This window comes from Plecotus auritus (assembly GCF_963455305.1).
Source record: "Plecotus auritus genome assembly, chromosome: 8".
NCBI classification, from domain to species: domain Eukaryota; kingdom Metazoa; phylum Chordata; class Mammalia; order Chiroptera; family Vespertilionidae; genus Plecotus; species Plecotus auritus.
Genome location: NC_137782.1, coordinates 93,413,498 through 93,437,583, shown reverse-complemented (window position 1 = coordinate 93,437,583; position 24,086 = coordinate 93,413,498). Strand labels below are relative to the sequence as shown.

General features: G+C 57.1%; 1 protein-coding gene across 3 annotated transcripts in view; it reads right to left on the bottom strand.

Annotated features, from left to right (window-relative positions):
• RBM38 (RNA binding motif protein 38) overlaps positions 1–23,538 on the bottom strand; it is a 33,556-nt gene extending 10,018 nt beyond the window's left edge. Inside the window, exons 1-4 of one of the 3 annotated variants that reach the window (XM_080683746.1) lie at positions 23,130–23,538; positions 22,277–22,400; positions 21,536–21,590; positions 10,273–11,872 (exon numbers count right to left, since the gene is read on the bottom strand). In XM_080683746.1, the coding sequence (XP_080539872.1) occupies positions 11,569–11,872; positions 21,536–21,590; positions 22,277–22,400; positions 23,130–23,366 (720 nt within the window). In that variant the 5' untranslated portion in view covers positions 23,367–23,538 and the 3' untranslated portion in view covers positions 10,273–11,568. Of the gene's footprint in view, positions 1–10,272; positions 11,873–21,535; positions 21,591–22,276; positions 22,401–23,129 lie in introns of those variants that run through there. The other 2 variants (XM_080683747.1, XM_080683748.1) reach the window with 2 other exon arrangements.
• Positions 23,539–24,086: the final 548 nt, after the last annotated feature.

Sequence of the window (24,086 nt, the reverse complement as noted above, 5' to 3'; positions counted from 1 at the left end):
TTTAGGCTCCTCCTTGCCTTTTCTTAAATATCCTGTTTTCTGTTTTTGCTTACTGACGTGTTTATTTCCTTCTCAGCTCCATGGTACAGGGGTCTTGCCTGTCCTGTTCGCCCTTGTCCCCCAGAGGACAGACCAGGGCCAGCGCACGGAAGACACTCAGGACACCCGTGTTCCACGAATGAACAAAGGAGCCGGTGGGCTTCTCTCGGGTCCTGAGAAATGGATCTTGTCCACCCACGTAGCTGCAGAGGGGCGGGCCCGCCAGGGAAGCTGAGGAGGTCCTTCTGTGGGCCTCAGGCCCTGTGCACCCCCACACCTTCGGCCCGTAGGCTCCTCAGGGCCTTTGGGAAAGGGTGGAAACCCCTCCCAGAGCCGGAAGCAGCCAGACCCAGATGGTAGGGCGAGGCCAGGTCTAATTATAGAAGGCAGGGTGTGAGAGGCCCAGATCCTCCGGTGAGAGGAAGTGGCACCCCAGCTCTGATTAACACCCACGGTTTGTTCACTCCACGTTGAGACAGTCCCCACGGGGAGAGGAAATGTGGTGAAATGAATTCAGCTGCCAGGGGAGGTGGCCCTGGAAGGACAGGGGACGCTGGCTCCTGGCTGTGGGGATGGCCCGGAGCCTGGCTGTGCGTCACAAGGGTCTCGTCTGCTTGAGCCAGTCTCTGTGCCTTGGTTTGAAAAGAAAGGGGGCTTGGTCCAGGTTCAAAGTGGATGTCGCTTGTCTGTTTCAGGCGAGTCAGGAGCTCTCCGAGCCTCAGTTTTCCCACCTGCAGAATGGATTGATGAGGACGGTGGGTCTCACAGAGTCTTTGGGAGGATTCGCTGAGACCCAGGACAGCCTGGCACAGGGCAAGGCACAGGGCAAGGGCTCCGGAGGTGTTCTGTGTTGTCAGATGGCTGCGTGATGGGGTGCAGGGCCGTCAAAATGAAAACGTGGGTCCCCTGTTCAAGAGTTATCAAGAATTTCAACACACAGACAGCTGAGCATTAAACCTGGCGTGGGTGGATGCCTGGGGTTGGTGGGGGGCTGCCAAATGGAAAACACACCATCAGAGCACCCCTCACAGAGGGGACTATCCACATAAAGCTGTCTAAGCCGGACACAAGGTAGGGAACATCAGGGCAGGGCTGTAGCTCCCACTCCCTCCCTCACTGAGTTGGTTCTGGTGGAAATTACAGCAGAATTTCTGTGACCTTTTATTTCTTAAAGGAGAAAAAAAGTTAGTGACAAATGTTCGTATTTCATTCTGGGTAATGTTCAATTCCAGGTACTGGTAGTAGGGGATTCATCGATTCTCTGAAGTTTTCTGTATATTTTTAAAAGTAGGCTCCAGGCCCTAGCTGACTTGGTTCAGTGAATAGAGTGTCGACCTGTGGACTGAGGGGTCCCGGGTTCGATTCCGGTCAGGGGCACATGCCCGGGTTGCAGGCTCGATCCCCAGTGTAGAGCATGCAGGAGGCAGCCGATCAATGATTCTCTCTAATCACTGATGTTTCTATCTCTCTCTCCCTCTCCCTTCCTCTCTGAAATCAATAAAAATATATAAGAAAAAAAAAAAAAGGTAGGCTCCAGTGTTTTTAAAAGCTTGAAAGCCTGAGAAACGAGCTGTTCTCCACGAAGCTCCTGTGAGTCGGGGGCCTTGGAATACAGTGTTAGCTGAGCGCCTGCTCTGTGCCTGGCATGGGGCTGGGTTCCAGGAAAGAAAAAAACAGGTGCCCAGAGCCCGGCGAAGGGCCTGCACCTCCTGTGTGCCGGACCCGCTCGCAGCGACCCCAACTCTGGCCTGGGGCTGCCGTTTTGCCATCTTCCCAGGAAAGCAGGATCTCGGGTATTTTTCCCTCCTGCAGAAGGGTGGGTGGAGCCTTGCAGGAGCCGGGGTGCATTGGCAGGTGCATTCGGGCAGCTCCCCTCCCAACCACTACTGAGCCCTTAGATGAAGAAGAGGTGTCGCCCTGAATTTTCCGCAGCCCCTGCTGGCAGGCGCCCAGGTCTGGGCCAGCGTGGGCAGGAAGGGCCTCAGCAGGAGCCCTTGCCCTGCTGCCGGGCAGGGCAGCAGGGCCTCTGTCAGTAACGGAGGGACGACACCAGGCAGGGCTGTTCTCTCGTCACTTTGTCTCCCTTGCTTGTTTTAACTTTTTACTTTTAAATAATTTTAGATCTACAGAAATATGCAAAGATAGTCTGAGTTTCCATGCCCCTCCCCAGCTTCCCCTACTGTCAATAACTTACAGCAGAGTACCGCCAGCAAACTAAGAACCTTAGTGCAATGCCCTTAACGGTGAACTATGGATTGCCCTAGGATTTCCTCCCCTGTCCTTTTCATGGCATTGGGTCCTTGTCCCCTTAGTCTCCTGCAGCCGGGGGAGGTCCCCACTCTCTCCTGGTCTTTCTTGGTCTTGCGGTATGTGGTGAGTATCAGTCAGGTATTTTGTAGATTGTACATCAATTTGGGTTTATCTGATGTCCTCTCACGTTTTAAAATGCAAACTTTAAAAGTGTACCGTTCCCTGGCTTGGAGTGCAACTGGCACCAGCTCTAGCTCCAGACATTTCCATCACCCAGAGGAAGCCCAGGCTGGCTCCTGTTCCATCCCTTCCCCCCGCCGCCTCCCCTGCCCCCCGATTCACCCTCTTATCCCCTCTGTCTCCAGTCCCCATCTCTCTCTATCTGTGACTCTATTTCTGTTTTTCTTTCAGTTTCTCTTTTTATCTCTGCCTCTAAGCCCCTGTTTCTCTCCCAGCATTCTATTCCTACATCTGTCAGTCTCTCCCTCTCTCTTCCTCCAACTTGCCTTCTATTTTCTCCCTTCTCATTTTATTTTGCTCCATCTCTGTGTGTGCGTCTTTGTCCCTCTTTTACCCTAAAGGGGGGCACAAGCAATTCCCAAGAAAAAAACAAAAAGCACTGGTCAGGCAGCCTGAGCACTCAGAGACAGACGGGCAGGGACAATATCTGAGGGCTCCGTGGTCAGGAGGCTCAGTTGGTTGGAGCATCCTCCCATACACCAAAAGGTTGTGGGTTCAATTCCTGGTCAGGGAACACTCCTACATTGTGGGTTCGATCCCCAATGGCGACACATACGGGAGGCAACTGATCTCTCTCTCTCTCTCTCTCTCTCTCTCTCTCTCTCTCTCTCTCTCTCCATCTCTCTCTTAAATCAATAAAAACATATCCTAGAAAGAATAGCTGAGGGCTCCGGCTAGATGAGGCAGCATGAGACCCCTCTCAGGAGGGGATGAGGATGCCAAATCTCCCGCAAGGAAAGCAGCCCGCCTAGAGAGCTGCTGAGAGATGTCCAGGCAAGAGGGCAGTAGGAGAAAAGGCCCTGGGCGGGAAGGAATTCCCCGAAGCTGAGCCAGGGAGCGATGGGAAGCTGGACAGAGGTCTCTCTATGGGCCAGACTCGCTTAGGAGGAGCCCAAATGCCTCCCCGCACTGGGCTTGCAGGCTCTCAGGCAGAAGCCCCAGACAGCTCAGGACAGGGCTTGTGGTAAGTCATGGCTGACCCTCCGAGACATTTCCAGCACCCCCACTGGGGCCAGGCCTCAGGCTCAGCACTGGGGACCCTGAGCTGGACCTGCCCGCGTCTGCCTCCGCCTCCACCTCGGAAGGATCCTGCAGTGGAAAAGCCCACCCAGGCTCAAAAAAAAAAAAAAAAAAAAGTGTATGCATTGATTTATTCAATTATTTACTCCAGAAACACTTAATGAGCGCCTGCTGCATGCCTGAACCATAGATAGGCATGGGCAATGCCCCGACTTCCTGGCTCAGAGTTTAGACAGAGAAGCAGCCTACCACCCACTCACCCTGACCTGCAGGGGAGAAGGCTCGCACTCAGATGGTCACTTACACAGCTGACACGCAGCTCGTGGTGCCCACCGCATGGTGGACAAGCACAGATGACCCCGAGGAGATGACCCATGTTCACAGCAGAGTTTTTAGAGCAGAAAGACATGGGTTCAAGTCCCAGCTCTGCAGGGTGTTAGCTGAGTCGCCTTGAGCATATTCCTCACCCTCTCTGGGCCTCTGTTTCCCCTTCTGCACAGTGAGAGCTGAATGAGAGAATGTCAGTGCTGAGCCCCCTTCCCTCCACATTCAGAAAGCCCTCCTTGACGCGAGTTGAGTTTATTAGCCACGTGACTATTGTTCTTCCAGTCTGGGGAAGGGCTGGCAGGGTTAGGAGGATCCCAAGCAGGCTGGGGACCTACCAGGCATCGACCCCCAGGAGTGCAGTTTAGGCAGCTGCGGGAGGGGCAGCTTTTGCAACAGCTGAATACTGGCTTGTGTCCTTAAGTCACCCAGGGCAGCAGCAGGCTAGCCAGCCAAGTCCAACAGCCTGACCCAGCCTCATTTGTAATGCAAATGGCTGGCAGTGGCTTGCTGCCAGGGCACATGGTCCTCATCCAGGGCGGGCCCTGAGCTTTTATTCTGAGAGAGCAAAGCCTAGGAAGGGTGAGGGGGGCAGGGGATCCTCCAGCCTGCTTCCTTGCAGTGGGGCTTCTGTGGCCATTTGCTGACTGACTCCAGACACAGTGTGACCCCAATGGGTCCTCAGCTTGAGGTGGTGGAAATCCAGGTATCTGTAGGGCTGTGAGGAGGCCCTGGGGAAGAATCTGCTTCCAGCCTCATTCAGATTGCTTGCTAAATGCAGTTCCTTGTGGCTTTAGGACTGCGGTCTCCATTCCCTGATGATGGACATCAGGGCGCAGGTCTTTGCTCCTAGCGGCTACCCACATTCCTTCTTCTCACAGGGCCCCTTCAGCAGCAGCGGGCCAGGTACTTCTCACTCTTTGAATCTCTCCACCTCCCCCTTCTGCTGCCTCTCTGCCTCCAGCTGAGGGAAGTTCTCTGCTTTTAATGGTGCCTATACTGAATCCAGGCTAGTCTCTCCCTATGCTGAGGTTCTAACCTTCATGCATCTGCAAAGTCCCTTTTGCCCTGTCATTTAACATGTCACAAGTTGCAGGGATGACAGCGCTCTGACTTGGTTTCCTGGTTTTCTCTCCTTGGCAAAGGAAAGACTCTTGACTGATCTGTCCTGGAAAATGGCTACATGGATGCAGTTGGGTCATGCAGCTGAAAATCGCTGGCTTCACAGAAAATTTACTTTGTTGTACTTTCTGGAGGGGAAGCACTGTATAGGAGTCCCCAGGAATGTGCCTAAGAGCCTCCAGAAAACTCCTGCCTGGCCCAGCCCCCTTGGACTGTCCCCTGCCCCGGGGCCATGTTTCCAAACTTGTGTACCAACAACCAGGGAAGCATGCTTTGCTGGGACACTGAGTAAATAAACCAACACTTATACCAGAGCCCCACAGGGCGGCCACTCGGCTCAGGGACAGATATGGTCAAAATTGAATTCCTCGGCCCTTGGAGGAGGGCCAGGCTGCCCAAGAGGAGCCCGGCGGGAGGCATCCCATCCCACACTCCCACGGGTGACTCTAATGATCCCAGAAGGCTCCGGGTGGAGAGGGAGGTCACCCAGCTGCTTGTCCCCCTCATCAGTCTAGGTGGCCTCCTTTTTCCCTGGGCCTGGAGTCCTGCGGGCCTTTCCCAGGTCAGCTCCTCGCTGGATCCCACGCCTGTGACCAGGGCACCCATCTCTTCCTCCACGTGCATTCTCTCGTGAAGACGCACCCCTCGCTGCCTCCAACGGCTTTTGGGCTTGGAAGATCTTTTCATTAAAACTCTTTAGAATTCATATGTTCAGCAAGTATTAAAGTACCCCTGCTATGTGCCGGCACTGGCACCATGGCTGAGTACCATCAAGGATAAGGATGAGTATGACACGCTTCTGCCCCCTCCCAGCTCATGGTCCAGGATGGGAAATAGGAAAATGCACCGAGAAGTACAAACCCTAATAAGTGCTTTGAAGGAGGCAGGCGAGCAGGGTGCAGAATGAGGGGAGGCGGCATGGAGGCAGCAGAGATGGGCACACGGCCTGCATGTCTGCAGGAAGGCACTGCAAGCAGAGGGCACCAGCCTGTGTCTCAGACAAGAGTGGCTCTTCAGAGAGGTGGCAGGGCCAGCTCACTCCAGCCATGGAGGCCCTGGCAAGGACCTAGCATTTAATTCTAGGGCAATGGGGAGCCACAGAGGCTTCTATGCCTGGAGCAGCACATTCTGAGTTCCCTTTTTAGAGGATGGAGTGAGTTACCATAGTTAAGAGACTGGAGGCAGCAAGAACAGCCTCTGGACCCCACCCAGCTCAGGCCCATCAGAGATACCAGGGGACCCGTATAATAAGGCCAGGATGAAGAAAACACCCACCATGCTTGCATTTGGACTGTGTCCACACAACTGTAATATGGAACACATGCCAAACATCATTTTCCAGTTTTTATTGCTCAGCTGTAAACCATAGAGAGCTGTGCTGAGAGAGAAGCTGAACTCCTGTAGCCCACTACTGCTCCTGCCTACTCTGTTTCCTCCCTGCCGCTTCTTATACGCATATGGAGATGATTTAATACAGTCCCTTTACTTTGAAAACTTCCCCCCAGCAGTGTTAATTTTATAATTTAGAGGGAAAAAACCACCTTTATATTTAATTTCTCTAAAAATGTCCCACCAGGGGCCAGGGAACAGGGGAGCCAGCAGGAGGCCCCAGTAGCTCCGAGTTGTCTTGCATCCGGCTCAGCTGTCTGAGGGGCAGGCTGTGGGGGTTCACCCCCCTTGCTCTTCAGGCTGCTGTACACCCCAGTGTGTACACAGGTTTGGGGTAGAGCAGGCGAGAGAGTGGGGCTGATAAGCAGAGCTGGGCACTTATCAGCCGCCGCAGGAGGCCCGGGTGGTATCTGGAAGGCCAGGTGCCCACCCCGTGCCGTGCCCGTGCAGACACCCAGCCCAGAGCATGCTGAGCAGCTGCCTTGCTATTTTCACTGTATCTGGATGGTCCCCAACCCCAGGGGGTTCACGGTTTGGTTTGGTGTTTATGTCTCTGGGGGACAAACGCAAGTGTGACTCAGCAGCTGAGGAGAGCTGGCTTTGGGGTGAGGGAGGTGGTGGAGCACTGGATGGGGGTGGAGCCCTGAGCCGAGCCCCAGGCAGGAGCATGCGGCCTCCATATTCGGGATTCTCCGGTCCACATTCTGACTCCAGCTCTCTGGACTTGGGAACGGGCTGAATCTCCCCAGCCTCCGTTTTTCCATCTGTGAACTGGACTCCATCAACCTCCCACCAGTTGCTGGGAGCATTCAGGGAAAGAATAGCCATAAAGCCACAGAAAGTACTCCATAAATGTCAGTTTTCATGAGCTGACATTTAGCTCCAGGGGTGAGAGACCAAAGCAAGTGGGGGTGGTGATTGTCTTGTTTGACTGGAAACACAGGGTCTTTCATCCACAGGTGGACCTGGGTGGGTTTCACAGGAATGAGGGTGGCTTTCTCACCTCCACCCTCAATTACTTGCCAGCTTTCCCTCTGGGCCCTGCGTGCCACCTCTCCTCGGGGGCTCAGGAATGGTGGCTCCATTCCTTGGGATCTCCATTACTCCATTTGTGCACTGGGGACCCAGAGAGTTCACCTCATGAATAATGGAGGCCAACCCTGAAAAATGCTTGGCACAGCGCCTGCCTGGTCAGTGCCAGGCTAGAGCCCCATGTCATTGTCAAAGTCTGCGATGACTGTTGCAGGTGGCTGCCTCCGGTGTTCACTGGCAAGGGTGACTTTGGAAGCTCGCTCCTGGCTTCACCACCATCCAGAGCCCTCAATTCCAGGCCCCAGGAGGATGTTTTTTTGAGGCCTCAAGGCATGTCCTAGAGGCTGCCACTGGCTGATAGCAACAGGAAATGGGCTGGCCGAGAGTGGCCCTCCAGATAACCCTGGCAGCACCCGCAACCCCCTCCCTGCCCCCAAACCCTTATCAGTTGCAGCAAATGTCTCTTCTGAGCCGAGAGCCCCAGGAGGACCTCCCTGACCCTTGCCAGTGTTTGCAAACTGAGACCCAGCTGGCAAGAGAGGACAGGCGGGGAGGGACAGGCAAGGGTCCCAGTAAAGAAGAGGGAACCCTGCCTGGCAGGATCTCACCTGACTTGACCCCAAGAACCCTGACCCTTCCTAGGCAGAGGCTGGGGGCCCTGGACCACTGAAGTGGCGATTTACAAATCTCCAAGTCAAAGTGACTGGAAAAGGCCCCAGGAGGCCCCCTGGGGGCCCCTGGACCTGGTACAGGGAAGGTCCCAGGTCCACCACGAACCCCCTCCCTGCATCAGGGTGACCCCGTCTCGCTTCAATGCTAAGGGCTGACCACGTAGAGTTGTCATGGTGTTGTCAGTGGGGTCAGACACAGTTGCCCAGCTCTGCGTGGCTGCTCCACTCTCCGGGAGTAACCCAGCCCCGTTCCATGTGGACTCTGCAGTGACTCTGGTCTCGGTCCCCTCTCTCCATTCCAGGCCCCAGCCTCTCCCAGGTCAGAGCTGCTATTATCCCACTAGACTGTTTATGACTATGCAATGAGTTTGCACAGCACACTCCAACCTGAATGGATGGTCCCAAAACTCCCATTGCGTCCTTCGCTAGAAATCTCTGATGCCCACTGGCCATCGGCTGAACCAAGTTCAGAATGTTTGCAGGCCTCAGCTTCCCTGCTGGGCCTGGCATGGCTCTAGATTCGGGGGAACAAGGCAGAAACCCCCACCCTTCTGGAGTCAGTGTATCAATGAGGTGAGGTGAGGTGAGGGGGACAGGGACAGATGAGGACACAAATGAAAGGGGGACACAGTTATGTTGCCTCAACTGAGACAGGGTCAGAGGAGGCTTCTGGAACAAAGAAACTTTTCGGCTGAGAACTGAGGAAGTTCAGCTGGTGAAAGCTAGAGGATTCAACAGCAAGTGCAAAGGCCCTGGGGTGAGTTGTGCCAGGTGTGGGCAGGAGGCAACAAGGCCAGGGCCTCATAGGCCAGTGACCACTTTGGCTTTTCCTTTGAGGACCCACAAATGGGGAGCCACAAAGGGCTCTGAGCTGGGGAAGACGTGGATGTGAGGGTGAAAGGGAATTCAGAGCGACTTGAATCTCTGGTTTGGCCACTGTGTGAAAGGTGAGGGAGACAGGGTCAGATTGCATGTTTGGGGCCCAGCCCTCCTCTGCAGAGTCAGAGGAGAACAAGCCTGGTGCCTGGACAGTGACTGCCCCCAAGTAGGTCATACCCAGGACCTCTTAGCCTCTGCTCAGACTGACCTCCTTACCAGGAGCGCCCATTCCATTCCCGGAGATCACTGGGAACCCTCATCCTGCAGTCCAGTTGCCATCCCCTCCCCGTCCCCCACGTTCAGGGGACTTCCCACTGATAGAGTCAGTCACACTGCACTGAGTTTGCCAGTAGCATCTGTGTACTGCTCTCTCCCCAGACTGTGCTCACAGCGGACCGTCCCCTGGGTCTCGGCTATCTCCCCAGCTCTAGCAACCACCTCCTAAAGTTCATCTACCTCTTCCCCTCACTGCTTCTTCTCCAGCTACCCTGGCCTCCTTGGCCAGTTCAGCCTACCCCAGGACCTTTGCACTTGCTGTTCCCTCTGCCTAGAATCCAGTCATTCTCCATCACCCTGTGATATTTCCTTCACAGTGTGATTGGTATTTGAAATTACTCCATTTGCATGTCTGTTGTGCATGTGACCCAGCACACATTTCTTAAGAATGAATGAATGAGCAATTAAAAAGTGACTGAATTAATATCCTCTCCAGCCTTAACACCTCCTCTGTGATTTCCCCAGTGCTAAGTGGGGCTCCAGCTAAGTTCTGAGAGATGCTGGGTCTATCCCCAGGTTGGGGCTCCTCAGCCCGACCAAGACCTGCCTTCCTAACTCTGACCTTGTGCCCCACCTGGCTGCCAACACCCACCTGCTTCCTCTCAGCAGCCCTTACTCAGCGCCTTCCTTAGGTCTCTTGGGGAGCTGTCTCCCTATTCCAAGGGTGCTACTGGAGCCATCAATCACAACCCTGAGCCACTGCCCTCAGGGCCCTGCTCTCTGAGCACCTCACCTTCACTGGGCCGGTGTGCTTTCCCGGGTATTTTAGGCAGACTGCTGAGTGAGGAAGCACCTGGGACGGGGTGTCGGCTCCGCCCTGCCTCAGTGGTGGTAATGGGGGGCTGTGTCTATCCCAGCACTCTGGATGCCTGCAGGCCAGCTCAGGAGATGCTCAATGAACAGGTTAAAGTCCCGGCCAGGAGAGTCCCGGGTGTGACTGACACCACATGGCCCTGACTTGCTCATGACCACTGTATCAGGGAATCGAAGGCGCCCATGTCGAGAATTATTACAGATCAGCTTTTTCTTTAAAGAAAACAAGTTTTATTTTTATAATCAGAACATTCTAATAAAAATATTATTATAACATTAGCTACCGGTATTTCCTGGGACTTGACTGTGGACCAGGAGCACCGCAAAGCACTTGCCTGCGCCAGTCAGCCCTGAGGCCTCCCGCTTCCCTGAGGTAGGTCTGAAGGAATACCCCCAGCGCCCCTAACCTTCTGTCCACTCTCCCCAAACCTCCTCGGCCAGGCTGCCCCTCATCTCCCCCTCCCGCCGCCTCAGGAGCCATCACTGCGTGCTGGGCCTCCTGCCTCCCTCTGCACCGAGCCCAAGGCAGGCAGGACGTGTCAGGCTGGTCTCAGCCAGGCTGGGTGCAATAGGGGACTGAGGAGAGAGGGTGGGGGCGCTCTCAGCCAGCATCACCTAGGGCCCCCTCCCTCTGTCCCTGCAGTGGCAGCAGGGGTGGAGACAGGCTTCTGAGACAACTTACTGTCGCTGAGAGAGACCTGGAGACGCCCACCTGCAAAGGGACTCCTGGTGCTCCAGTGACAGACACTTTTTCAAACAGAAATACTGTCCTTCTCCTTGGGCGGAGCCACGGACAAAAGTGAGTCTCAAAGTCAAAAACAGGTTCTGGTTTCCTGGGGACAGGAGTCTCCGTTGAAAAAATAAACTGAAGTTCTGAATCATCTTAGTAGCAAAACAATGACAGTAAGAAAAAAGGCTGCAGTGCTTGGAGGGCTGGGGAAGCTGCCGGCTGGTGGCCCTGCTGCACTGAGCCCCAGGGTCTTGCGGAAGAACCCGTGCCGTCACCAGAAACGAGAATTCCACGAGGCGGCTTCCCCGCACATGGTCTCCCGCGTTCACAGCTTGTGCGGATGGAGCGACAATAAACAGTCAATTCACATCGCTCCTTCAGGTTTCCCTGGAGTAAGGCATCTCTGAGCAGGACAGTTTCCGCAGAGCCCAAAGGGTGGCTGGGCTCTGTGGAGTGTGGGGAAGCCTCCGGATGCTGGGAGACCTCAGCCCCGTGCGTGGGCGGGCGGGAGGGAGGAAGGTGAAGGGAGAAGGCAGGTGTGTGCGCGGGGAGGTCTGGCTGCATCTTCTAGAGCTCCCGCTCACGCTTTTCGCTCCAAATCCTCCCTCGAGATGTGTGGGGTCCTGGATTTAAAGGGATTCGGTCTCCAGGCCATCCAGGGGGCCCTGCAGGTGGGGGTCCTGCGGGGTCCCCAGAGGCACAGGTGCTGGTGTGCACCCTGAGCTCGGCTGGCCACTTGCCTGGTGGGTGCGTGGGTGACAGGCCTCGAGGGGGGCAGTGGCCTCATTGCATCCTGTCGGGCTGCAGCTGCGGAGACTGGTACTGCACGAAGGTGGTGCCTGTGGGGGCCGAGGCCGAGAGGCCAGGGGGCACGGCAGCCGGGTAGCTATAGCCCACAAAGCTGGTCACGGAGGCAGGCGAGGCGGCGTACGGGTACTGGTCATAGGTGGCTGGTGGGTACTGGGTATAGGCTGGGCTGGCCGGTGTGTACTCAAGGAAGGGTGAGGACAGCGATGGGACAGGGGCGGCCGGGATCACCACGCTGGGCTGGACGATGGCTTGAGGGTAGATGTAGTGGGGGGTCAGCCTGTGGGGCCAAACAGAGGGGGTTGAGGGGCAGGCAACACGCTGGCTCCAGGGGGGACCCGGAGAGCTGGGGGCCGCTGTGTCCCTGTCCCCAGTCTGTTCTTCTGTGGCTGGAACACGCCAGCTGTGAAGGCCTGTGCCCTGGCTGTGCCTGCCACCCTCTTCTCCTCCAAGTTTGTATGCAAACATGCCCTCTTCAGTGGGCCTTTCCCAGGCACCCCTCCCCACCCTGCACCCCACAGGACCACCAACATGATTGGGGGACCATGCTGGAAAGTGATTTAGAATCTTAGGAGGGTGACAGCAGGCATCGAGGTCAGCTCGGGCCCTTCTGCGCATGGGTACCATGTGATTGCCCAGGCTGCCCGCCCATGAAGCTCGCCCTGTCTCATTCTTCCCTGTTCACCTCCCCAGCATCTGCCCCCCGCAAAGGACACCTACAGTGTGCCTATTTACCATGTCTACCTCCCCACCCAGGGTCAGCTCCCCCAGAGATGCTCATTCCTTTCACGGAAAACAGGCCTGGCTCCCAGCAGCCCAGTGAGTGCAGGGTGGATGATACAGAAACACAGGCGGAAAAGTGTGCAGAAATGACGATGGTGAGGTTCAGGAAGGAGCAGCCAACAGCCTGGCGCTGCACACCCAGCCCTCCAGTGTAGGGATCAACTCAGTATGTCACAGGCGGGAAACTGAGGCTAGGAACGGCATGTGCTCACTCTGCCGATCAGCCGCTGGGCTGCCCTGGGTAAGTGGCTGAGCCTCTCTGAGCCTCACAGCTCATTGGACACAGAGGGACCTCATGGGGTAGACAATGCAGCTGTAGGCATCTCCTCCTCCTCCTCATACCAGCACAAGTTACACAGGACGGGGCCACCAAGGGGGTGAGGTGGGACTCCAACTTCCTTTCACTATAAGATGGGCTCGGGATCCCTGCCCTGCCCCAGCTCCAAAGAGAAGCTGCTTTGAAAGAAAAAGGAAAATGTTCCCTTGGGTGCTCTTGTGCACCTGGCAGGGGCAGAAATAGGACAGCGGCCTGGAGAGCAACTGGGCAGCAAGCGGGCCACCCAGGGTGGACGCTCCATCCCCTGGGCAGGCTCCCTCTGCACCAAGAGAAGCCCTCACTCCGCAGTAAAGACAGATGCACTCGTACAGCACAGCAGCACCCACAGAACTGATGAAAAACCAGAAAAGCCCAAGCATTATGCCCAGCGGACAAGGCAGGCCAATGTCCCCCCAGACCACACCGCACATGGCAGGGAGATGAGGAACCCCTACTCGGCCCAAGCCTCTCCCCTCCGCGTCAGGAGAGAGCCGAGCAGCAGAACAAAGCTGCTGTTTATGAAAAAGGGAGGTATTTACGCTAAATGGTACAACTGTTTATGCTAAAAAACCAAATGTGTATTTATACACATGCTAAAGACAGGTGAGGTTGAATCGCATGAAGCTACCATTTTTATGGGTGCACGAGTTGACTGACAGCAGCTTTACACGGTGTTATGTTTTGATGCGCTGGAAAGGGCTTCAGGATCACACGTGGGTTTGAACATCCTTAGAAGGCGAATGGATTCACGCACACCATCAGGAGCACTAAAGAGCAGGAGAAGGCGGATGGATTCACGCACACCATCAGGAATAAAGAGCACTAAAGAGCAGGAGTCACAACAGCCGGGAGGTAGAAACCTCCCAAATGTCCGTGCACTGGAGTGGGCGGAGGGTAAGCAGGCTGTGGTGACTCGGGCTGCGGAATATTATTGGGCCACAAAAAAGAATGCACTTCTGACCCGTGCTACAATGTGGGATGAGCCCTGAGGACATTATGCTGAGTGAAAGCAGCCAGAACTGTGCGATTCTATCAACAGGAAACACAACAGCTAATCCAGAGAGGGAGGGAGCGGGTGGGCTGCGGGACAGGTGCAGGGGAGTGCTCAGGGTCTCCTGGGGCTGAGGGGAGTTCTGGATTACATACACAGTGGTGATGGCTGCACACTTTGGTAAAGGTGCTTAATGCCTTCAAAGGAGAGATTCGAGGTTAGGTGGACTTCACCACCTAAGAGCACATAGGTAAGGGCACCCTGAGCAGGAGCAAAGCACCGGGGTCAGTGCTGGCTGGACTCGGCGTGGGCAGAGCTGAGGTGAATGACAGCGCTGGGGGCCCACGGACCATGCAGCACACACCTGAGGGATGAGAGTCTGGGGCACACCTGGCTCCATGCCCCAGGTGCTCCCAGATCCCTGGCTCCGGGCCACGATGCCAGCTTCCCCCCAATCCTTTTAGAAGCCTCTGCTGCCCACCCCATGGGAACGAGAGCCGTGAACAGAGCCAGGCTGGGTTCGAATCCCACCTGGGCTCTCACTTGCCAAGGCTATGCTCTGGGCCAGGACATGGTGCTGAGCAGACTGTACAACCCCTGGCCTCTTGGGGCCTGGGTTCCAGGAGGGGTAGAGTCACAAAAACACACCAACCTGAGGCTCTCAGGGGAGGTTTCTCGGAGGAGGGGCGACTGCACAGAGCTGGAGCTCCATGGCCATCTGCCCCACGGAATCTCAGTAAGCAGCTGGAGGTTGAGCTCTGCCCCAACACTAGCTCAAAAGCCCTCAGGCACTCACCCCTCCAGACAGATGAGGGGCTCTGCGGTCCACAGGCCTCCTGGGAAGGAGCAAACAGACACAGGATAGAACATGCCGTGGGGCCGTGCCCACCAGGCCGCCGTCCTGGCCATCGTCAGCGTGGTGCCACCCACCACGGGAGATCACACCCGGCTTCCAGGACCTCGGAACACTTCTTAACTTGAGGTTATGGAAGCTTTGAGCCCAGAACTTCTCCAAGCACAGGCAGGGATAGCTCTACCCCAACATCCCACGTATTGGCTAAAAATGTGGATCCTCACAGGCTGAAGGTAGATGGGTGGTGCCAGGACCCTGCAACTGACAACCCCCAGAGACTCTAACACACACCCGCACTCAGGAACCACTACCTAGCCTAGGGCCTCACACTGTCCACAGCAGAAGTGCCTGGGGCTTTACAATGACAGGTTCATGGCCACACCTGTCTCAAGGTCCGGCCGGCTCAGGCAGCTGTCACACCTACCAGGTTTCAACTCCCTCCAGTGTCAGGACCAGAGCTCTGCCCCGGCTACCGGAGCTGCCCTGCTGGCGGCACTCAGACACCATCAGGGTGAACAATGTTTAAGTTGGGGAGGAAAGGGACTCCGTTTCCTGTTCCTTGGGGATACTGTCTGCATGTATTTACCTGCTTCCCTTAGTGCTCTGCCCCACCACTCAGTGTGTGAAACCCCAAGATAACTTACAAAACTTTTCACAGCCATGAAAAAGGTGCTGTTGTTATCCCATTTCCAAGAGAGAAACTGCAGTCCCACAGCCAGGGCACAGTAAAGCAGTCTGACCCCATCCGTCCGCCGCCCGGTACCTAAGCCCACAAGGACTGGCTGCAGGCTGGGGCATGCGGGCCCAGACCCACTCCGGGGTCCACCCAGGTGGGAGAGCGGCCCAGGTACCATGAGCACCTGTCCAAGACACGGCAGTTCCTAGTGGTCTGTCCTGCTGCACAGAGGCCCAGGACACAACACAAGACTAGTCTAGGGGAAGGGCGAGGAGGTGGCAGAGCCTGCCAGGCAGGGCCCTCCGCACCTGCCCCACAGCTGTGCACCGGGACAGTCAGGGGCTTTTCCTGTCTGTGGAATGAGTCCTGAGGAGGACGGCCTCAGAGCTTGCTGTGAGAACCGAGACCCTCCACTGGGACAGTGGTTCTCAGCACAGTGCCTGCCCCCTAGGGGACATGGCCACATCTGGGACATTCTGGTTGTCACAATGGTGTGCCGCTGGCATCCAGTGGGTGGAAGCTAGGGGTGCTGCCAACATCTGCACTTCTCAGGCCAGCCCGCCCGAGAATTCCCTAGCACCGCAGCGAGGCGAGACCCTGCAGTAGACTGCCAAGTGACGGGCAAATACAAGGATTTCTCACCACTTTCACCACCACAGGCCAGACGACCAGTCTCCCAACACTCAAAGCAAAACTCGCAGTGAAAAGGCTTCGGCCACAGTCCGGAGGACCCATTTCTGAATGCAAAGCTACCTCCAAAAGTAAAAATAAAAAAGGCAAATGGGCTGGTTTCACTTTTTTCTGCTCTCTGGAGGTTTTTGCCCACGTACTGGAGGCAGGGCCTCTGGAGACTCGACCTCAGGCCCTGCCAGCCCATCCGGGAACCCGGCTCTCTGGGGCCATCAGACAATAGGCAAGTGCGAGGGGTGGCGGGAGCAGATGAGATGCCCTTCCTGGAACCATGCCAGGCCCTGGCACAGCATCTCCACCAGAACCTGTTCTTCACCCAAAAGGGCACCCCACACCAGCCTCCCCTCAATGCCAAGACCAACCCGACCTTCCACCCATCTGCTCCGGCCCAAAGCTCTGGAATCTTCTCGGATTCCTCTTTCTCTGACACATCCCTTAAAATGTATTCAGAATCCCCCCTTCTCACCCCAGGGCTGTTCGGAGCAGCCACCATGGCCTCGAGCCTGATTTGTTACTTGGACCCCCTCCACTCTAGCCTGGCAGCCCAGCCCGCCCAGCTGCCAGAGAGGTACTTAAAGACACAAGTGACCCGGCCCTCATTGCTCAGGGCCACCTTGGCACTCAGAGTGAACCCCAAAAGCTCCCCTGGGCCCCACGGCCACCCTGCTGAGCCCTGCACACCCATCTCCCACTTCCTCCCCTGCCTGGGGCTCCTTTCTCTCCACAGTGCCTGTTGCCAGCAGAGACACAATTATTCCCTTTTTCGTTTGTCCACGTCCCCAGGACCACTCTGCTGCAGAATGCTCTGGAACCACAGCGGGGAACCTGTCCCCAGCCTGGCACAAAGCCAGCGCGTACCTGCTGAATGAACTGGCTGACTGACGGCACGGCTTCCTTCTTGCACCACGTGGGAGGGTTTGGGAGAATGACTGGATGCCCAAGCATGCTGCGGAGCACCTGTCATGTCTACTTGGCAGATGGGGCAACTGAGGCACAACAGGCAAGTCACAAGGACAAGGAAGTCAAGAGGGGCCTCCAGACTCGTCACCCAGCTGTGGCATGAAGGGGCTGGCCCACCTGGGCCCACTCCCCTTCTGCGGGCATTTAGAGCCTGCATCAGCCTGTCCGCGGTCTGGCCTCCCCCTGGGTTGAGGCTTGTGGACAAGACTCTCCAGCCAGAGAAGGGGCTCTCCTGCCGGGCCAGTGTGGCAGGCGGGGGGCTCCTCCTCCCAGAGGAACCCCAGAACCACCAGAGGCTGGTGGAGGCTGGTTTCTGTTACGGCAGACAGAGACAAACAGCAGGTGTGCACAGGCCACCCGCCGCCCCCATTCACTCCAGTGAGTGACAAACAGGAAGTGCCAGTCACCCCAGACACCCTGAAAGTAAAAACAAGCCACGTGATGCCCTACAGAGAGGAGAGGGCACAGACCTCCTCCCAGCGCCCTCAACTCCTGGCTCTGACCTCACTTCCTTTTGTGCCCTCAAGGCACTGACTCCCCCAATGCACGGCACCTCCCCTCCCCCAGCTTTATTTACGTCATATTATAGATAGTGAAAGACTCCCAAGAAGTTGCAAAAATAGTACAGAGAGGTCCCCCAATGTGAGGTCTTATAACCCAGCGCGTTACCTAAGCCAGGAACCAACACACATGTGACTATTAACCAGGCTTCAGGCCTGGTGGGATTTTACCAGTTTTTTACGTGTCCTGGTGTGTAAGTCCCACACTCACGCACACACAGCCCATGCAGGGCTGTGCCACGCCCACGAGGAATGCCCTGCCCAGTTGCACTCCCCAGCCGCTCTCGGGCCCTCACGTGCCCTGCTGGCTTTGTGAGTCTGGCTACCCCACTAGACAGTGAGCCCCTGCGACGGGGACCAGGTCTTTCTTATTCTAAGTGTTCCAGGCACAGGGCCTGGCATACAGCAGGCGTTCAGTAAGCACTCAATGAATGAACGATTCTGGGAACAGCCCTGTACGTGCGGCCCAGGCCCGACCTCTTTCCTGTCCTGGTGGTGGGGCGCCCCATGCAGACCCTGCACACGCATTCACAGCTGCAGGTCTCCATGTGGGCAGCGGGGACCTCCACACAGATGCGGGGCCCCTGACACTACAGGCCAGGAGGTGTGTGCAATGCCTGGGAGAAGGTCCCATGGGTTGTCAGTCCCAGGGAGTCTGGGTTTGTCCAAGGCTGGACAGAGGGAGGTGCTGGGCCTCATGGAAGGAACCAGGGCGTCAGAGCCCCCAACTCAGGGCCCCCACACCCACACTGTGAGAGCTTAGGCAAGTTTCTCCTCTGGTGCCTGCACTGGAGGCTGAAGTGACACCCTGTCAAGAGCTGCCATGCGACTCATCACGGACAAATCCCAGGCCTTCCCATCAACTGTTCAGCACACAGGTGCTCGCTCACTCAGCCGGGAGGCATTCCCACCATCCAAACGGGGAGAAGAGCCCAGGGAGAAAGGGCTGGCCTGGCCTCGAACCCAGGGTCCTTGCTCCAGCACCCAGCACACCTGACACCCAGCTGCCCCAAGACTCCATCTTGTCATCTGGGCCCCCAGGGCCTGGCCCCATGCCTGGCACAGAGCAGGACGCACGGAAAATAGGTGTGGGGTCCACAGTATGGCCTTCTTAAGAATGGGGTGGGTAGGGTGTGCCCAGGGAAGCAGCTGGCCCTTCAAAAATAACCCGAGGGGGGTTCCAAGTGCAGGCAGGCCCAGGACCAGCCTCAGATCCTGGCAGGCCTTAGGCCCAAGCATGAACAAACACCATTCGATACCAGGAGGCCCCTTCCAGGCCAGATCCAAGGCTCTCCAACTGCTCTGACCTTCACTCCTGCCTGCAGCCTGCTGACTGTCCCACCAGCCAGCAAAGGGATGCTCTCCTGCCTTGATCAAGCCCCTCGTCACCTGGCCTCGGCCGCATATGTGGGTACATGAAGGAAATGCAGTTGGCGAGTCAGGTCCTGAAAGATCCCAACAACGTACTTCTTTGGTGACTCTTCCCACACTGACATTTATGGCCCAGCCAGGGGAGAAATTCCAGAAGCCTTGCCCAAAAGTGGGGCCGAGGGATCCGTAGAGCTGTCTGGGTCTATGGGGACCAGGAAGGCCAGCCAGGCAGGAGAGGGGTTAACTGGTTTACAAACTGAGCTGCCAGGGCTCCGGCTCCCACAGTGCCCTCAGCCAACAACAGGCCTGGCCTCCCTACCAGCCAGGAGCTGACAAAACTGACCGCTGAGTCAGGCCCGGCCACACTCCCAAGCCCAATTGTTTGCAAAGACAAAAGGGACGCTGACAGCCCAACTCTCCAGCCGGGCAGGCGGGCACTGGGAGAAGGCAGCTGACCCAGGCAGCCCAGCCGGCCGCCTCTCCTGGGAAACGCACCCAAGGGCCTCATCCAGGCCTGGACCTCAGCAAGGCCTAGTGCAGGGGAGGCAGCGAGATTCTGCGAGACTTCAGTCCCCTGGCCCATGGACAGTCCTTGTAATCCCTTGTCCCTGTTTGGGTGTCCACCCCCTGGCAACCAACAAATAGCTGGAGGCCTCTTCCCCGTTGTCACAGGTATTAAATGGCCAGCCAGCAGATTCAGTTACAAAACATTGTCACCTGAGGTGGGGAACACATGGCGGAAAGATCTGTGACCCACCCCAACTACCTTAAAAGGGGTGATGCTCTGGGGACCCCAAGGGGCAAGGTCAGGCATCCCTCTCACCCCCTACCCCTACCCCAGAGAACAGGGGTTGAGAGTGTGGATTCTAGAGCTGGCCTGGGTTCAAACCCAGCCACTCCAGCCACCCTAGACCGGTTATTAACCTTTTCTTCAACCTTTCTTTGCCTCGGTTTCCCCCTCTATGAAGAGAGGATGTATCAATCCCCATTTCAGAGGGCGGGTGTGAGGACAGGAAACCTGGCAGGAGCAGGGCACCCAGCCCCACGTGCCGGCACCGTGTCTGAGGAGGAAGCTGGAGGCTCAGGAAGAGGACATCACTTGCCAAGATGGACCCAGCTGGTGAGTGACAGAATCAGGATCTGAGCGTGCGTCTGCAGGATCCAGAGACCAGGCACCAACAGTTACTAGAGTCTCAGGGACAGCTGCGCTGGATCAGACTTGGGTGGGGAAGGCATTGTTGCATTTTCAGCAGGAAAGAGCTGCGTGTGCCTGAGGCTCACGCCCTGATCTTTGTGCAGCTGGCCCTGCCCCGGGGCACCTGGTGTGGATCTTGGGAACACAGCCAGGGCTATGAAAATGAGGAACACCCTCCTCGGGTGGCCTGAACCCCAGAGAGGAAGAACCTGGGGTGACGGCAGGAAGACTGGGGTGTCTCCAAAACCCTTCCAAGACAGCTGCAGACATTTACAAAGCAGAACCCTGGCGAGAAGGAAACCCAGAACCACCTGTTCTCGGCCACCCTCCAGGCTCCCCCCCAGGAGGGCAGACTGGAGCTGAGCTCACACACATGTGCAATCCACACTGAAACCACATGCAGGCACCCCCAAGTCTGGGCATGGAGCAGTTCCTCAGTCATCTGGCTGACCTGCGCAGCCCACTGGAGCCTGGCTCTATCCCTGCTATGATCCTTGGTCCACACTGCCTGCCCCAGTGCGCTGGATGCTCCTCACACTGTGCCTCTCTCCAGGGCAGGGGCACGCACGAATGCGCGCAACTGGTCTCTACTAGCTTAAGAAGTGCTAACGTTCTAAAAGGAGCTGCCTTTTTATAACTGTCCTCCTGCCTCCCACAAAGAAACAACCTCCCAACCCCAACAACAAGCTCCCTGCACGGGGGCGCACAGCCGACATCAATCACGGGGCTGGAAAGTCAGACCGCATGGCAAGCTCCTTTGTGCCCCTGAAGTGTGCATGTTCTTCCCCAAGCAGCTGCCAGGTCTTATATGTTCTAAGAAAAAAAGCAAAGTGGGGGGGGGGGGGGTTTTGGACAGAGGAGGGCGGAACACGCTGCTCCAAAGCATGTCAGACAGAAGGCCCATAGGCCAGCCTGCCAGGGCCGGGACATCTGGCCCTGATCCTGGCTCACCTGCTCCAGCTTCACAAACGTTGGACCCTGGCTAGCAGTGACCTGCTGCCACCATCTGTTGGACACTGGCGGTCAGAGGGGCTCCCTGAGAAGAGCCCAGCTCGCCAGTTCCTAAGAACGTCAGCAATGCTTCCAGAGTACTCACCTCCCCAAGCCACACGGTCCTAACGTCTGCACTCACAGCAATCAGAGATGCTGCTACTATCCCCACTGCACAGGTGAGGAAACAGGCAGAGACGCCTGTGTCAGCTGCTGGAGGTCTCACTGCTCGTAAAGGGGAAGCCGGGATTTGAACCCAGGCTGCAGGCTCTAGCCCCTGCTCCCCACTCTCTGAGGTGTGGCCTCTGCCAGGGTGGAGAAACGAAACCTGTCTTCCTTCAGTTCTCCCAGCTTGTCCCCATCTTCTCCCACCCCCAAAACACAATCATGTTTCTGAAAAGTTGGAGAAGATGACCGATGGTTCTCTAGACACAGAAAGGGGGCTGCTAATGGCACAACCAAGGCAGTGGGGTTTACAGTCCTAGGATGAAATGGGCACCCACACTGGGAGACCCAGGAAACACCCCACCCCCGTCTCCAGCCAGCCACTCCACTCACCCATAGGTCCGCTGGATCAAGGTGGGGTGCAGCTGCTGTACACCGATGGCAAAACCTACAACGAGACCAGTTAGGGGCTGGGCCTCTCTGGGGATACAGAACAACCCAGCTATACAAGTCCAACCAAAAAGGATAATCCACTTCCTTGCCCCTCCCAGGCTACCCCCACATGAACCCCAAAGCTCCCAGCTAAGCAGGTCAAGGGATCTGGGGGGTAGCAGCCTCTAGGCTTTGGTCCTTCTGACCTCAGGTCCCAGAGACCAACTTCCTGTGACGCACCCTCCTCACCCTGTCCTACGGCCACATGCAGCTAGACCAGCTATCAGGGGTGGGCAAACTTTTTGACTCGAGGGCCACAATGGGTTCTTAAACTGGACCGGAGGACCGGAACAAAAGCATGGATGGAGTGTTTGTGTGAACTAATATAAATTCAAAGTAAAGGAGCGGAGGGAAGAGCAAGAGAACCCTCCGCTCTTTCGGCTCCGCGGGCGGGATAGAACAGCCGAATGGGCCGGATCCGGCCCGCGGGCCGTAGTTTGCCCACGGCTGACTAGATGCAGGGGTCCAGCTCCCAAGCTAGGGGATGACTGTCCTGTGATGGCTCTGCAAGCACATGACAGCCGACTGCCACTACTGGGGCGGGCAGGGCAGGGCAAGGCAGGGGGGTGGCACTAGACTAGACAGACACCGATGCTGAATATAGCAACTGACAGAAGTCTGGGAAGGGAAACAGCCTCTCACCAGAATGGAGGCTCCTCGGCTTGGCGCCCAGATAGGCCAGGTTCACGTTGGCCTTGCGGCCATCGATGTTGGGGTTAGGGTCTTTGCAAGCCCTCTCAGCTGCAGCCCGGTCGGCCATAGTCACCTGGAGGAACAGCCGCATCAGATGCTTCACTTGTAGGATGCAGGGCAGCGGGCTCCACCCCCCACCCCTGTGACCCCACACCTGGGGCCCTCCCACAAAGCTGCCCCCTGGATTCCAGCTCCTCCCTCGAAGTTCAAGTGTCAGGGAAGCTTTGCCTTCAAGGACAGAAACACTCCCCAGAGGAGACAGGGCACCCTCTTCCCCAGAGGCAGGGGCCTATAAATTTCCTCATGGGAGGGGTCTGGGGACACTGTATTTAGAAAGGACGAAGCTGTTTTCAAACGGCTGTTCACTTAAATTGATATTTATTAGTGGCAGCACAGGGGACTGTTGGAAAATATGGGGGGAGGGGCGCTAAAGGGTTCAAAGCACCCAGGGGTGAAGGCTCTGCTTCTCCCTGGCTAGCTGCTCCAGAAAGTCCCGAGAATAGTCGTCTGACCCCCAAACCGCGCCACAAACTCAGAAGTTCTAAATGAACACAGCGGGTCTCCCTTTTAAACCGGGTGTGGGGTGGGGGCAGGTAGACCCAGCCGTGGGTAGTGGGGGCGGAACCGGCTGGAGCGTGAACCGCCGCCCCCGGAGTCTGAGAGGGGGCAGCAGGTGCCAGCGCCGGCTGAAGGCGCCCCGAGCGGCCGCGGGGCGGCTGGGCGTGCGCCCGCCGGTTGACTCAGCGCCCCGGGCCAAGATAAGTGCAGGTTGGAGTGCGCGCCCGGCCGCGGGGCCACTTACGAAGCCGTAGCCGCGGGACTTGCCCGTCTGGCGGTCGGTGATGACCACGGCCTCCTCGATGTCCCCGAAGCCCTCGAAATATTTCCTGAGCGAGGCGTCGGTGGTATGGTAGGGCAGGCCGCCCACGAAGATCTTAGTGAACGTGGTGTCCTTCTGCGAGCCGTGCATGGCGCCGGGGGCGGCCGGGGGCCGCGGGAAGCCCGCGCTTGGGGCGCACGGTGCGGGCTGCAGCAGCATGAGGGGCGCCCTGCGGCCTACGGACCCCGGCCGCGCGGGGATGCGCGCATGGGCGTCGGCGGGGAGAGAGCTGGGCAGCAGGGGCGCCTCCGGGCCGGTCCACTCGAGGGCCTCTCCCGCCGTGCACGCCGCGCTAGGCTGCGCTGCGCTCCAGCCGGCGTTACGGGAACTCTGCGCCCCGGCGCCTGCCCCCGGGCTTTGTAGCCGGCTCCGCCCCCAGACAGCCTCGGGCCCGCCCCCGTTCGGCCCCTGGCGCGCGGGGTCCGCCGGGAAGCGTAGTCCGGGCCCCTCCCCGCCGCGCCCTGAGCGCGTGGGAAAGGATTGGGGTGGGGTCTGCTGCCGGAGCCCGCGCATCCGGACGTTTCCGGAGGTCCTACTACGTGCCTGCGTAGTTCCAGGCCTCTGCCCTCGTGGAACGCAGAATCTAATGAATCAGAATATGGGCAATTATTAGATGTTTACTGAGTCAATATTTAGCCCATTGCTACTAGACTACAGCGACATATGCTAAAGGTGAAATGATTTTTTTAAATCTATAGATATAATTCATCTGACGAATATTCATCAGGACATGGGGGGCTGCAGGGATGCACAAAACACACTCTAGCCCCACGGAGCATCTATGAATAAGACAATCCAACAAGTAAAAATATACAATATATAATCCGGAAAGAAATAAATCAGGTTGCTGCGGTCCAGGAGGGGCCCGAGTGGTCCCCG